The sequence below is a fragment of the Papilio machaon genome, chromosome 15, assembly GCF_912999745.1.
Source record: "Papilio machaon chromosome 15, ilPapMach1.1, whole genome shotgun sequence".
Classification (NCBI taxonomy): Eukaryota; Metazoa; Arthropoda; class Insecta; order Lepidoptera; family Papilionidae; genus Papilio; species Papilio machaon.
In genome coordinates this window covers 6,881,690-6,895,441 of record NC_060000.1, presented here as the reverse complement: position 1 = coordinate 6,895,441, position 13,752 = coordinate 6,881,690, and the positions used below count along the sequence as shown (strand labels likewise).

Genomic DNA, 13,752 nt, shown 5'->3' with positions numbered 1-13,752 from the left:
GTTGGTAGGTAATGTTAAATAAATTAAATCAATCACATAAATATATAAAAGGGCGGAGATATTAAGATCGAGCTAAATTAAATACCATAATATATTCCTATGGCTTATGGGCGTGATTGATTTGATTACTAGAATATTGGCTTAGGTACAAAAACGAAAAATTACTAATCTGATCTATGATTGTTTTGATGTGTCCCTTCTTATGTGTGTGTTATGTTTACATCGTGCGACGTTTGTGTGCGCAGTAAGCCGGTGTCGTATTTATTTTAGGCGCCGGTTCAACTCGGCTCAGTCCAGGCTCTGTTCGTTCGTGTTGCTAGTTGTGTTTATGATTGAGATTTAATTTTAATAAATAAATTGAAAATGTCGGCGTCACCGATCGCAAGACAGGCCACTCACAGCCAAGCAATACCATCAAGAAAAGTTTTAATTACTGATCCATCGCAGATGCCTGATGTTTACTCGAGTACACCCGGAGGAACTATTTACTCTACCACTCCTGGAGGTAAATAATAGTTTCAATTTCAATTTATTAAAAATGCCGCTTATCTCTTAATAGGATGTTTATGAAGTCGTAAGATTTTGACCACGTTTTTCTTACATAACATTAATGAGTATAATGTATCTAATCTAGGTTAAGTATTGTTGGCAATTACATTAGTGCAGTAACCTGTATTTTCAAGCGGTTTTAACCGGTTAGAATAAATGTGGGACATGAGGAAAGACGTGATCGCAAAATTAGACAACTCGCTGTTTCTTTTTCGCATTGGTATGACCTTGACGTATTATAAGTCGTGATGTCATTGGCTAATATAAACACGTGCTCTTATCGTAAACTCTATTATTTAAATAAACACGTGTTCCTGTGTTTTTAAAAGTAAACTTAAGATTGACTTTTTAGACCATTTATACCAAAGTTTATGAAGGCGTAGTTTAATATAAACGCGCAAAAGCGCTGCGTATTCAAATATTACCCAATACACCCTCTTTACATTGCTACGTACAATCTTTCTTGCCTTGTACACGTGACCACGTGGTTACGACCCAAATAATAAATTTCCAATTCAAGACTTTTACTAAGGGTTCTTTCAGGATAGCCTTCACCAGATTTGACTCCCCAGTGTGTATAAATCTCTTGCGCGTGTATATCTTGCGCCCCTATATATCCTTTGGCTGGCGTCTACTAAGGCCCGGTGCTCCACACTTCTTGCACCCCCGGGTAAAAACGGTCTTGGTTCTTTTTATTCGTTGTAATTTTACCTGGTAATTTGACGAAATATTGACCCACGCGATTATATTTTAGTGTTTAAAAAAATCGTACTGCACTCGTCGATTTGCTCCAAATGGGTCAAGGCCACACCATGATAGTAGCCAAGAACACGTGTGCACAGATAAACATAAATAAACGTATATAAATAAATCAAGAACAGATCGTACAGGCGAGCCATTACACAGATTATGTACACAAATTAAATACTAAAATGTTTGTTTATCAATTATGTACTTTGGCTACAGAAATTAGTATTTAGTAAACAAAACGACATTAGTAAAGTCTGATGTGAACTTAACCTAAAAGTCTATTTGAATTTTTTTAATGTCAACTATATTTGCGTTACATCTCATGTATTTAATAAAATTTAGGGGTCCTTACGTTTGCGCGGGCGCAATATTGCTGAATATAGTACTTACACGTTGCTTTTTTATTAGGCCTTAATTTTTTTATGAAAATGCTTTTTCTGTCAATACGAGTATATATCCTGGATGGATGGAATCTTTTATACGTTTGACGTCTAATCGGGAATCCATTTTCGAAATGTCATTTTGGATTTTAATTAACAATACTAAGGGAATTTATCTCAACAAAATGCCTCCGGATAACCTTTTCTAGCCTCACTTTTGTGCTCCGGATTTATAATTTATATATTAGGTCCTTACATATGAAATTGGCGTTTTGTATGGGAGGAACAAAAAGTCGAATATTTTTTAATATAATATATTTAATTAATCAAAGTATGAACCATTATTTTCTATGCACTTTTGCCATCTCATAGGTAGTTCATTGATCCCTTTACTAAAAAAACCAGTCGGACGGGAATCAATAAAATCTTTGAAGGCGATTTGGACTGCCCCATCGGAGTTGAATTTTTTCCCTTGCAAGAAGTTATCAAAATTTCGAAAAAAATGGTAATCTGTTGGAGCAAGGTCCGGGGAGTACGGAGGATGTCTTAGACTTTCCAATTGAAGCTCTTCTAATTTAGTAGCCGTCTGTTGCGCAGTGTGTGGTCTAGCGTTGTCGTGAAGCAGCAGTGCCGTGGAGCGATTGACCAGCCTAGGTTGTTTAGCCGCTAGCTTTTCCATCATGGTTTGCAATTGCTGACAATAGACATCAGCCGTAATAGTCTGGCCAGATTTGAGAAAACTGTAATGAACAATACCGGCACTAACCCACCAAACGCTTACAAGTAACTTTTTTGGGGTTAATTTTCGCTTGGGGCAGGATTTGGCTGGCTGGCCAGGATCCAACCATTGCGCTGAGCGCTTCCGATTATCGTAAAGAACCCATTTTTCACCACAGGGTATTCGGTTTAAAATACCTTCATTATTGTGCCGGTTCAGTAATGTAACGCAACAGTCGACGCGCGTTTGCCGGTTTGCTTCAGTCAATTTGTGAGGTACCCACCTTTCAAGCTTTTTAATCTTCCCAATTTGCTTCAAGTGAATTAAAACAGTTTTATCACTAACATCGCAGCCTGCAGCTAACTCGGACGTAGTTTGCGATGGATCCGCTTCCACAATAGCCTTCAACTCTTCATTATCAACTTGAGTCTTAGGCCGTCCACGGAGCTTGTTCTGCAGATCGAAATTTCCAGAACGAAAACGTTGGAACCAAAAACGAACTGTGTTTTCTTTTGCAAGACGACCACCATACACATCATTCACCCTTCGAGTCGTTTCCGCAGCACTAGTACCACGGCGGAACTCGTACTCGTAAATAAAGCGATATTTTAAGTTTTTCATTTTGTAAAATGAGTGACGCAAACAGAAAAAAACAGAAGAAAAAAAACAAATGAATGACGCTCATCGAACCACAAATACATGAGTCTATAGCTGTACAAATTTGAATTTGGAATTCCTTACCAAAGAGGAGAAATTCGTGATTAAAGTGGCCAGTACGAAAAACGCCAATTTCATATGTAAGGACCTAATATTTGTGGCTTTTACTTACGAAGTAGTTCTTTATTAAAGCTTTGATTACTTGCAATCAAAGGGAATATACTCTCCAACATGGTTTGCAAGAATTATTACAGTTTCTTTTTACTACGGAACAATACTTTTCGACAGTAAAACATGCATTCAAATGGCGAAAATAGTATCTACTTGGCTATTGATAATTCATCTGTGCTTTTCTAATAATCTATTAAGGTCAATTTTGAGGTTATGATTTTTATTGAATTTCTTTATCACTTTTCGTTCTCACCACTACTTGCATCATATTAATAATTTTCAAACACGCACATTTGGATAATGGTTTTGGGAAACTTGTTTGGTGACGAAAAACTTCCAAACGCAATATAAACCTGTTCGTGTTTGTAGTATTTTCATATTCGTATATGAAAAAAAAAACAAGTTTTTTTCTCATTACAGAATAACGCCAATTATCCAAACGTCGGACTGTTAAAAAATTCTAAATAAATATAGACAGTTTTTTTTTATCGTCAGAAAGTATTAAATTAAAAAATGCGCGTATAAAATTGATAAGATATTTTAACTTTGTAATGTCTATATTTCTCTAGATACGTAATCGTTGATAATCTCAAAACAAATGACCTTATGTGTTAAGTTTTTTGATAAAAGATGTTTATGATAAGTAGGTATGATATTAAGATAAGCAGTTAACATATTATGATTCGTTCACACTAAGAAAACAACAAAAATCCCTCTGTTTCAATCCAAAGTATTATTTTCAACCATAGACAAACTGGAGATTTTAATGTTGAACAGATTAAATTTTATTGAAAAAAAAAAAAACGTTTAGAAGTAAATATTAAAGTTAAATTATGCTGTCCTTAAAACATTAGTGTCTTTTTCCTTGTATTAAAAATGATTATTTTGTTTGTTTATCATGCTTATCAATATTTACAAGTCGATTTATGTTAACATTATGAGTATGTAAATAGAATTAACGTTATTTAATTTCGCTAATACGCAAATGTGAAGATAAATCCTTTAAGAAAAAAAATCTACAGCGCCATCTATTACGGAGTAGCGAAAACGGTGGCAAAACCTATTTTTAAAGATTTGCTTATCAATATAAAAATATTATGAAATATTTGTGAAATAAAACATAATTAAACATGACGTTTGAACATATACTAGTTTAAAATACCTTTAACTAACAATATTACTATTTATAATATTAGTAAGATTGCACAAAATTTCATTAAACGACGAGACAGGACTTGACTATCGCGACTTCTTTTTAGTAATAATTTTTTTTATCTATTCCAGGTACCAGGATAGTCTATGAAAGATCATTCATGATGTCACTTCGACAATCTCCGATCTCACAAACTCCGCCCAAGTGCAATTTGCCTGCAGCATTACTCAGGAACCCTGGGTCCTCACCAAACACACCAAACACACCGGCTCAGAAACCACGTTCTAATTCTATATCCTTTGACGAATCGCAGGAGACATTCAGTATGGATCTCTAATAGCTTTAATTATTTATTTCCTAAAAATAGTTCATGTAGTCTGCTAAGTGTAAGCAATGCAGAAAAGCAGACAATAACTTTTTTTAAATATAAGTCCGTGAAAGCTTATGTAATTTTTGTGACTTACTGTGGGTTTTTGAAGCCAAAATCTCTGTTTACAACATATTTTTATTTCTGTTCTGTCAAATGATAGAGATGACATGTTTTATACAAAGATTTTGGTCTCAGAAAATCATAGTTAATGTTTATAATATTTAATTATTTATATAACAATGTTCTATAAATCCTTTTCAGGCAAAAAAAAATATATATTTTTCGTAAATTTTTTATGAAATATATTTATTTATGTGCATTATACAAATTGGATAAAATTAATCGGGAATATTCTATTTATGATTCGCTTCAGTTTATTTCAGTAAAAAAATATGATTTTTTAATTTAGCTTAAGCATTTTTTTATATTTAGGTGCTAGTCTATAAAGTGTGACTGAATTTGTATATTGCGTTCGAAACGCACATCCGTAACACAGACGATAACTTAACTTTAAATATATTTTGTTATAAAACCTCTCAGATTGATATTTTATTAAAATTAAACTTATTTGAGGTCTTTTGAGAGGTTCCTTTTTCAAATCATAGATGGCGCTGTTCATTCTTTTTCCTTTTTCGTCAAAATGCTGCGTGCCAATGACAAAATCCCGGTTTAAAACATATCGTCATTCTTCTGATTGTCTCTGGCAAAGCAGATAAAAACAAAATTTTTATAGAAGAATCTTGGTTACAGAAACCAACAATAATTTTTAAATATTGTTATTCAATGTGAAAACGGATACAGTTCTGTTAGTTAACCTTAGATTAAGGCATGCGTTTAACGCACAATTAATGTCTTAAGGGTCTAAGTTTTTTGTTTTGTAAGCAAGTCAATGCATTGAAGTTAATTTTGTATTAAATAATTTTCATCATGTCATGATCTTGCGATATTATAGTAATCTCATTACGTGAGATAATTATTTAAAAATAAAGTAGTGGTCACAATTATTTTCATTTAAAACAATTCTGTTTTTTGACATTTATTACTAGCTGTGCTACTCATATATTATGTAATAGTTTATAATCTAAATATAATATACTGTAAGGTCAAAGGCTTGGAGACTTACAATATTTATGACAGAATTTACTCTCATATTCATCTAAATAGTTAAAATAGTATTTACTAGTCACACTTTTAAATGCTTTTATAATCTTGTAAAAAAATAGAATAAATTTTGTTATAAATTTTGGCTGTATATTCTTAAAACCTTTGCCTTTTTATCGTAAAATAATCTTATCATTTAAAAATAATAAAAATTAGATATGAAGTTGAAATCAATGTATATTACAATACCGCTAACAGTTCAATCTATTTTTTTTTCTTTTTATTTTTGGCTTTGGCAAGTTTGTGCATTAGCCCAATGTATTTTTAAAAACTTTAAATTGCTATATAATATCTTTTGTTTTAAGTTGGTATGAAAGCAAAATTGCGGAAAGAGTTTTTTTTAATTTGTTGTTCCAAAGCATTTATGAATTAAGTACAAGATTAAAATAAATATTAGTCACATTTTGTCGTCTCTCTTTATTTTAGTATTAAGGTAACAGGACAGCCTTTGTACGGTAAAACTTAAGAAAATATCTTACTACCAAAAAACCTACAGACCAATAACCTTTTTAGAGTTGGTTAAATAGACCACAGACAATAAAAGTATATTTTTGTTTTAAAATCTACAATTTTATTACTTCTTTGATTTGATTTGTCCAAAAATAAATGTTCATGATGTAATTATAGATATTATTTTTCGACTGTCTAATAAATATTTGAAATAAAACGATGTTTTATTTTGTCTATACTTTGCAGTCCTATAACCTCTCAACCAATGATTTTCGAAGAAGAATCCGACAATACAGAGTACATCTTTACACAGGAAAGTGGTTGCAGGAGATAGGTAAGGGAAGGTTCTGTCAATATGAAAAAAAGGAAAAAGTAAGCGAAGTTTTTAAATAGATACTCCAATGATTCCGAATACAAAAAGCGTAATCTTATTCGAGTTAAGTAGATTCTGAGTGTTATTATTGGATATTGCCTTGTTTTGTGTGTTTTCATCACGGTTTGATGGATATTTCTGAAAATTAATGTGTTTCGCTTTGTTATGAATATATTATCAGAAATTTTTAATGTGAAACCTATTTAATAAAAAGAATTAAATAATGAATATGATTTTATAAAATTGATTTTTGAAAAGTAAAAAAAACACGATTTTTTATTTATTTTGTTTGTTATATTAAATAGGTTGGCCAAGTTGACATTAATTGTCTGTGAATAAATTAATAGAATGTCGCAATTCATTTGCTTTGAAAAAATTATTAAAATAAAGAGGTTGCAATGCAAAAATTGTAAAACCCTTATCATTTGCGTAACTCAAGGGAACGAATATTATTCACGTATACTAACGGGGTTCAGTGACCTCTTACATCGGTATTTCACCAATCTATTACTTTATCGAATCGATTTAGACAATTCAAAACCTTAAAACTATTGTTACTAGATCGAAATTGGAGAGTACAGCAATTTTTTCAACCCTCTGCTCACCCTCTCCCCACGTATGACGTTATAATACTGTCTGGAACTAATCACACTTAATATTTGCCTGTGTTTTGTCTAAATTATAGGATTAAAATTTTACTATTGCTGGGGTTTGCACTGTCTGGTAGCGAACACTTTTTATCTGTCATTCGTTGAACAAACAACCAACATTATTCGGTCCCGAATTTTTGCTCATCCGCCGTATTTTTAAAATAATAATTTCAATTCAATTTGTTCATGTTTAACCGATTTCAAAATCGTAAATAAATATTATAATTCGTAAAGCAACGAAAGTAAAGTTTAAATAAACTGTAACCATTGTAAAGAAGAAAATTACAAATATCGTAATACAGAAAAGACAGAAGGTGAGTTACATGCTTTGGAACAGGTTAGATCCTGTCCCAAGCTGACTCAAATTATGGTTTAGCATTATTCAAATTTTGCTTATTAAATACGTAAAACTTAATATATTAACTCTTAATTAGTATATTAAATAAATATATGTTGTCATTTAAATATTACAAACGTAGTCAAAACAGACAGACGACCATGTCCAACCCCTTTATTGTTATAACAAGCGGGGCAGAGTTGTAGTCAATTTGAAATTCTAATGCCCTCACTAAAGACAGCCTTGCAAGAAAATCTTATAACATATTCATAGACAATTATATTGTATAAATTGAGTTTTCCAACTTCATCAGCGTGACAAGATAATTACGAATAGTTTTAATACACAAGCTTGTTTTAATTTATAGTGCAAATATGGAAACAAATTTGTAAACTTTACTACTACTTTGTCATTAGTCAAAATTATTCTTATTAATGAAGACTAAATATCTAAATATATAAATGACTAGCTATCGTCCGCGACTCCGTCCGCGCGGAGTTACAAAAAAAAAACTTAAGAAGTAGCCTATGTGTTCTTCCAGACTATGTTCTACATCTGCGCAAAATTTCATCAAGATCTATTGAGTCTTTCCGAAGATACCTTGGTATCTTCGGCTTTGACTGGCTGGCTTCGACAAACATCCATCATCCATCCATCCATTCATCTAAACATTTGCATTAAAAATGTACTAGTAAGATTTCAAATATGTCGACGGCTAACTCTAACTTCGCGCGAGTCGCTGCGCAGAACTCAATTTGAGGTGCAGAGAGGCGTAGTGGGATGCGGGGGTGGAGGGACGACGACTGCACCGATGACCTTCAACCGCAAAGAAATTTGAAAAATTTATAACTAATAACGATCAAAACAAAGGGTTAATTTTGTACTACTCTTTTAACTAATTTATAATCTAATATATAAAATTCTCGTGTCACAGTTTTCGTCACCGTACTCCTCCGAAACGGCTTGACCGATTCTCATGAAATTTTGTGAGCATATTCAGTAGGTCTGAGAATCGGCTAACATCTATTTTTCATTTTTTTTTAACTGCGCGCGGACGGAGTCGCGGGCGACAGCTAGTTATAGAATATATTTTATCTGAAGGTTGTATGTGTTATAAATAAAGAGTTATTTGGGGACAAAATGTCAATTAATCGCGGCTTTCTGAGCCCAAAAACTAAGTATAAAACATCGTCATCTCTGCCATTATCTTTGACAAAACAGAACAAAACGTTTTAAACGGAGATTTTGGTCTCAGTAACCCACGGTCAGTACTGGTGCTAATAAGCAAACAATAGCGTCGTTGCTTTCACTAGAGAGTATACAAGTTTTGACAGTCAGGACAGTCCTTTTGTTTAATATTTAAAAGTAAAAAGCATTGACATTCTTTACGCTAATAACATACATTTTACGTTAAAAAATAGAAGTATTTTGATGTGAAACATCTATAGGATCACTTGTAAACCGAATCGTTGAGTTGGCGACGCTTGCCGTGGCGACGGTCGCCAAGCTATACTAAGGTATACATCATATATACCGAACCCGGCCTGAATCCACCATAATATGATGCTTTCCGTCCTTGTCTCCGGGTACTTTCCACAGGATGAAGGAACCCCGATAATTGAACTGATCGGAACCTCGAACATTTTAAATCGTTGCTTTGCATATATATTAAGCTACTAGAAAAACTTCAATATCGTGTTTTAGAATATTGTTAATATTGTTTGTTGTTGAGCGCGACTTCACCATAGCAACGACGTGACAAGAGATAACGAAAATTTGTAGAAAATAAATGTACTTCTTGTGAAGATTTAAGTTTTTATTCATAGAATAAACATTGGTGACCCTGCCGTCGTGATGTAAAGGTCCGATTATTTATTAAAATAATCGTCGAAGAATATACATCACGGCAACGAACCGACGCTACCTGGGGACGTTGGAGAATAAAGGCTGAGGGGACAACGTGGTTTACTCGTACCCAACGAATCCCGTTGTGGAAGTAGACCGTTTCCGTACGCCAGGCTTCGACGTGGATGGACGTCAAGAACAAATCATTAAGAACAGTTATTACGATAAAGGATTGCTGCATTGGACTTTGACAAACGACAAAGGAAGTAACAATTTTAGTTAAAAACGTAAATTCTAATTTGACTTTTTCCAGTTTAATTTGCCTCCATTTGCTTAATTTCGTTTAGAATCGAAATAAAAATTGATTTCGCGCACTTATGTACGCCTATACATCCAAAAAATAAGTATGTGGCGTTCTTATTAAAGAAATCATAGCTACATTATACTTTGTAAATCGCAGTTAGTATATCGGTGTATGCCGACTACTCCAGCTGCCGCCGCTGCACCAGCCTCCAGATCCTGCGTGCTGCTGTCCGTAGTTCTGCCGGTCAGCCGAGTGCGCCGAGCCTCGCTGTCACCCATCACCGCGCCACCGCGGTGTCCGCATCGGGATCAGCTGACTGGCCGTTTTGCTCTTTTAGCAATAGTCTGCGCGGTTTGGCTTTGTTTATTTCGCTTTACTTAGCACGTTATTCGCTCGTACGTATTTTTAATTTATCTTGATTTTAACAATGGCCGAAGACTTAAGGCACTGGTCCGTGCTCGTAGTACCATAAAATCGAGAATTACTATATTCACCAAACATTTTAATAATGTCAAAACGAATGACTATAAAACTATTACTGAAATACAAATTGATGAACTTCAATTTAAACTAGATCGGTTCCAATCATTAATGTCGCAATTTGATGAAATTCAAGGAAAGATCGAAATGTTGTCTTCTGATTCTGAAGAACAGATAAATGAAAGGGATGTTATGGAAGATAATTTTGGTTCATTAATCTGTCAAGTGAAAAAATATATTGAAGGGTTTCATAACTTTCATAATAATGGCGAAAATGATTTGGTAGTTAATTCACATTCATCCAAACACTCCAAATCATTTAATATCAAATTGCCGACTATAGATTTGCCTCACTTTGATGGAAATTCATTAAAATGGTTAGAATTTCGCGATACGTTTAATTCATTAGTAAATGAAAATGACCAAATTCCGGAGATTAATAAGTTCCACTATTTACGTTCCTCGCTAAGAGATGGCGCTATTGTCGTCATAAACTCAATTGCTTTTACGGCTGCAAATAATAAATTAGCATGGGAGATGCTTTGTAATAGGTACGATAATACTAGGCTGTTAGTGAATAATCACTTGAAATCATTATTTTCCTTTCAACCTCTTACTAAGGAATCTCACCAATCATTACGTTATATGATTGATTATTTTACCAAAAATTTACGATCACTTAATGTTTTAAATGAACCGACCGATTCTTGGGATCCATTAATTATATTTATGATGACGATCAAACTAGATGGCGTCACTAGTTGTAAATGGGAGGAATATAGAAGTTCTTTACCGGACTCTCTCTGCCTGGACGATTTTTATATATTTCTTCGTAATCGAGCTGATATTTTAGAAACACTACAATTTAACAAATCTGATAATTTTAAATACGAAAAAGGTTCTCATAGATATGATCCAAAAGTAACAAGATCCTTTGTAATAACCAATAAACGCACAAATAATAAATCTTGTGTTGTTTGCAAAGGGAATCATTTATTACATAATTGCGATCAGTTTAGAAACATGAGAGTGGAAACTCGGTTGAGTGAAGTTGCCAGACTTAATCTTTGCGCCAACTGTCTGCGACCGGGCCATCGTCCCTCTCGATGCTTTCGTCAATGCTGTCGTCTATGTAACATAAAACACAATACGTTTTTGCATATGGAAGAGGTAGGTTATACAAAATTAATTAAAGATAATGTTCTATCTCATTCTCCAGGCAAAGACAGTGAACTACCTCACTCACCCGGCAGCGTTCACGGCGACGATAATAATACCGAAGTTTCGTTGTCCGCCGTGATGCCCGGCCCAGTGTTATTATGTACTGCGCAAGTCGACGTTTTAGACCCAATCTCGAATAAATATTTTTCTGTTAAGGCGCTTTTAGATAATGGCAGCCAGTCGTCGTTTATTTCACAAAATCTGCAAAGGAAAATAAATTTATCCATCTCTGAAACCAACTATCCGATTAAAATATCTGACATTAATAATAATATAAGTACTATTTCTCAGCAATGTACATTACAAATTAAATCTCGTATTAATAATTTCCATGTAAACGTACCTTGTCATATTATACCGCAAATAACTACAAGACTACCATGTGTAGAAATAGATATATCGACGTTCAACTTACCAGCAAACATTGAGCTAGCTGACCCGAGCTTCTTTAGTCCCTCCGACATCGATGTGCTACTGGGAGCGGACGTGTTTTGGGAGATCGTACGCGATCAACAAATAAGACTCGGGCGAAACAAGCCCACTCTTCAGGAGTCCGAGTTGGGGTGGTTGATATCTGGACCAACCGGTGTAGGTTTTGGACCCCTTAATAAGGCTTGTCATTTTACACGCAATATCGAGACTTCCCTATCGTAATTAATAAAGAATTACAACGTAACGTCAAACAAGTAATTAATAAACTATCAGAAGCTTGTTTGCCATTGCGGAAGTTCCGTACGAATGTACCTGATATTTTCAATGATATCCCTACAACCAATGACGGTCAGGATTTCTGTAAAGAGTCTACGGTTCTAGGTCTTAACTGGTCTCCTCAGACTGATACGCTACGTTTTTTAACTACGAGCGACGTTGATCCAATCTTTACTAAACGTAATATTCTTTCAACATCGTCAAAACTATTTGATCCTCTTGGTTGTTGTCAGCTACCACTATAATTCCCAAAATGTTGCTACAAAAATTATGGCTGCTAAAAAACGGCTGGGACGATCCTATTCCAAATAAAATCGCGAAAGAATGGCAAGATTTTTTTAGTAATTTACACGCTTTATCCACCTTTGATGTTCCTAGGCACGTCGCTTGTCAGGCTCCAAATTGTATGGAATTACATTGCTTCACGGATGCTTCGCAAATGGCTTACGCAGTGTGTTTGTACCTCAAGTCCACTGACAGATTAGGCAGGACTGCAGTCCATCTGTTTTGCGCCAAAACAAAGGTAGCCACATTAAAACCTGAATTGACTATACCTAGGCTGGAGTTAAAGGGTGCTCTATTAGGTGCGCGATTGTTTGCCAAGGTTGTGAGTGAATTGAGTACAAATTCATTCATTCTATGTTTACGCCGATTCATATCTAGACGCGGAAAACCACGAATGATACACTGTGACAACGGCACGAATTTTGTAGGAGCGAATAACGAGCTAGGTCGAATGCTTAAAGCCGCTAACGGGTCTGTCACTGACTTCGGTGCCGGTGAGGGCATAGAGTTTAAATTGAGTCCCGCGTATGCACCTCATTTTGGCTGTATCTGGGAGGCTGGCGTAAAGTCGGCAAAATTTCATTTAAAACGTACGTTAGGACCAGGGATTAGCTTAACTTTTGAAGAGTTGACTACCCTTTTCTCTCAAATTGAGGCTATATTAAACTCAAGACCGCTGACACCTCTGTCTGCGGATCCTAACGATTTTACTGCTCTAACACCTGGCCACTTCCTTATCGGACGTCCTTTGTCGTCTTTACCATCTCCAATAACAACCAAGATGTCTATTAATCGGTACCAGCAGCTGGAGCGCTTGAGACACCATTTCTGGTCAAGGTGGTCCAGAGAATTCTTATCCGAGCTTCAGCAGAGGGTCAAATGGAAACAATACAGTAGAACAGATATAAAGATTGGCGACATGGTGGTGGTGAAGGACGAGCAACCACCGATGAAGTGGATACTGGGACGTATTCACGCACTGCACAATGTACCAGACGGAATATGCCGAGTCGTTGATGTAACAACATCCAAGGGCGTCATCAAGAGAGCCCTGAACAGGGTCTGCTATCTGCCTACAAAGGATTCCTATTAGCTTCTTGAAACCACAAGTTTCAAGGGGGGGGAGTATGTTAACGACGAATGAGCGCGACTTCACCATAGCAACGACGTGACAAGAGATAACGAAAATT

General features: G+C 34.9%; 2 protein-coding genes across 2 annotated transcripts; both read left to right on the top strand.

The window, feature by feature from the left end:
- The first annotated feature begins 289 nt into the window (after nucleotides 1-289).
- LOC106713166 (eukaryotic translation initiation factor 4E-binding protein) lies at nucleotides 290-4,773 on the top strand. Its single transcript, XM_014505882.2, has 2 exons — nucleotides 290-505; nucleotides 4,510-4,773. Exons 1-2 carry the CDS (start codon nucleotides 364-366, stop codon nucleotides 4,713-4,715), a joined length of 348 nt encoding a protein of 115 aa, XP_014361368.2. The 5' UTR covers nucleotides 290-363; the 3' UTR covers nucleotides 4,716-4,773.
- Nucleotides 4,774-10,161: 5,388 nt separating this feature from the next.
- Nucleotides 10,162-11,648, top strand: LOC123721741. The gene is made up of 2 exons (XM_045681383.1): nucleotides 10,162-11,518; nucleotides 11,568-11,648. Exons 1-2 carry the CDS (start codon nucleotides 10,460-10,462, stop codon nucleotides 11,646-11,648), a joined length of 1,140 nt encoding a protein of 379 aa, XP_045537339.1. The 5' UTR covers nucleotides 10,162-10,459.
- Nucleotides 11,649-13,752: the final 2,104 nt, after the last annotated feature.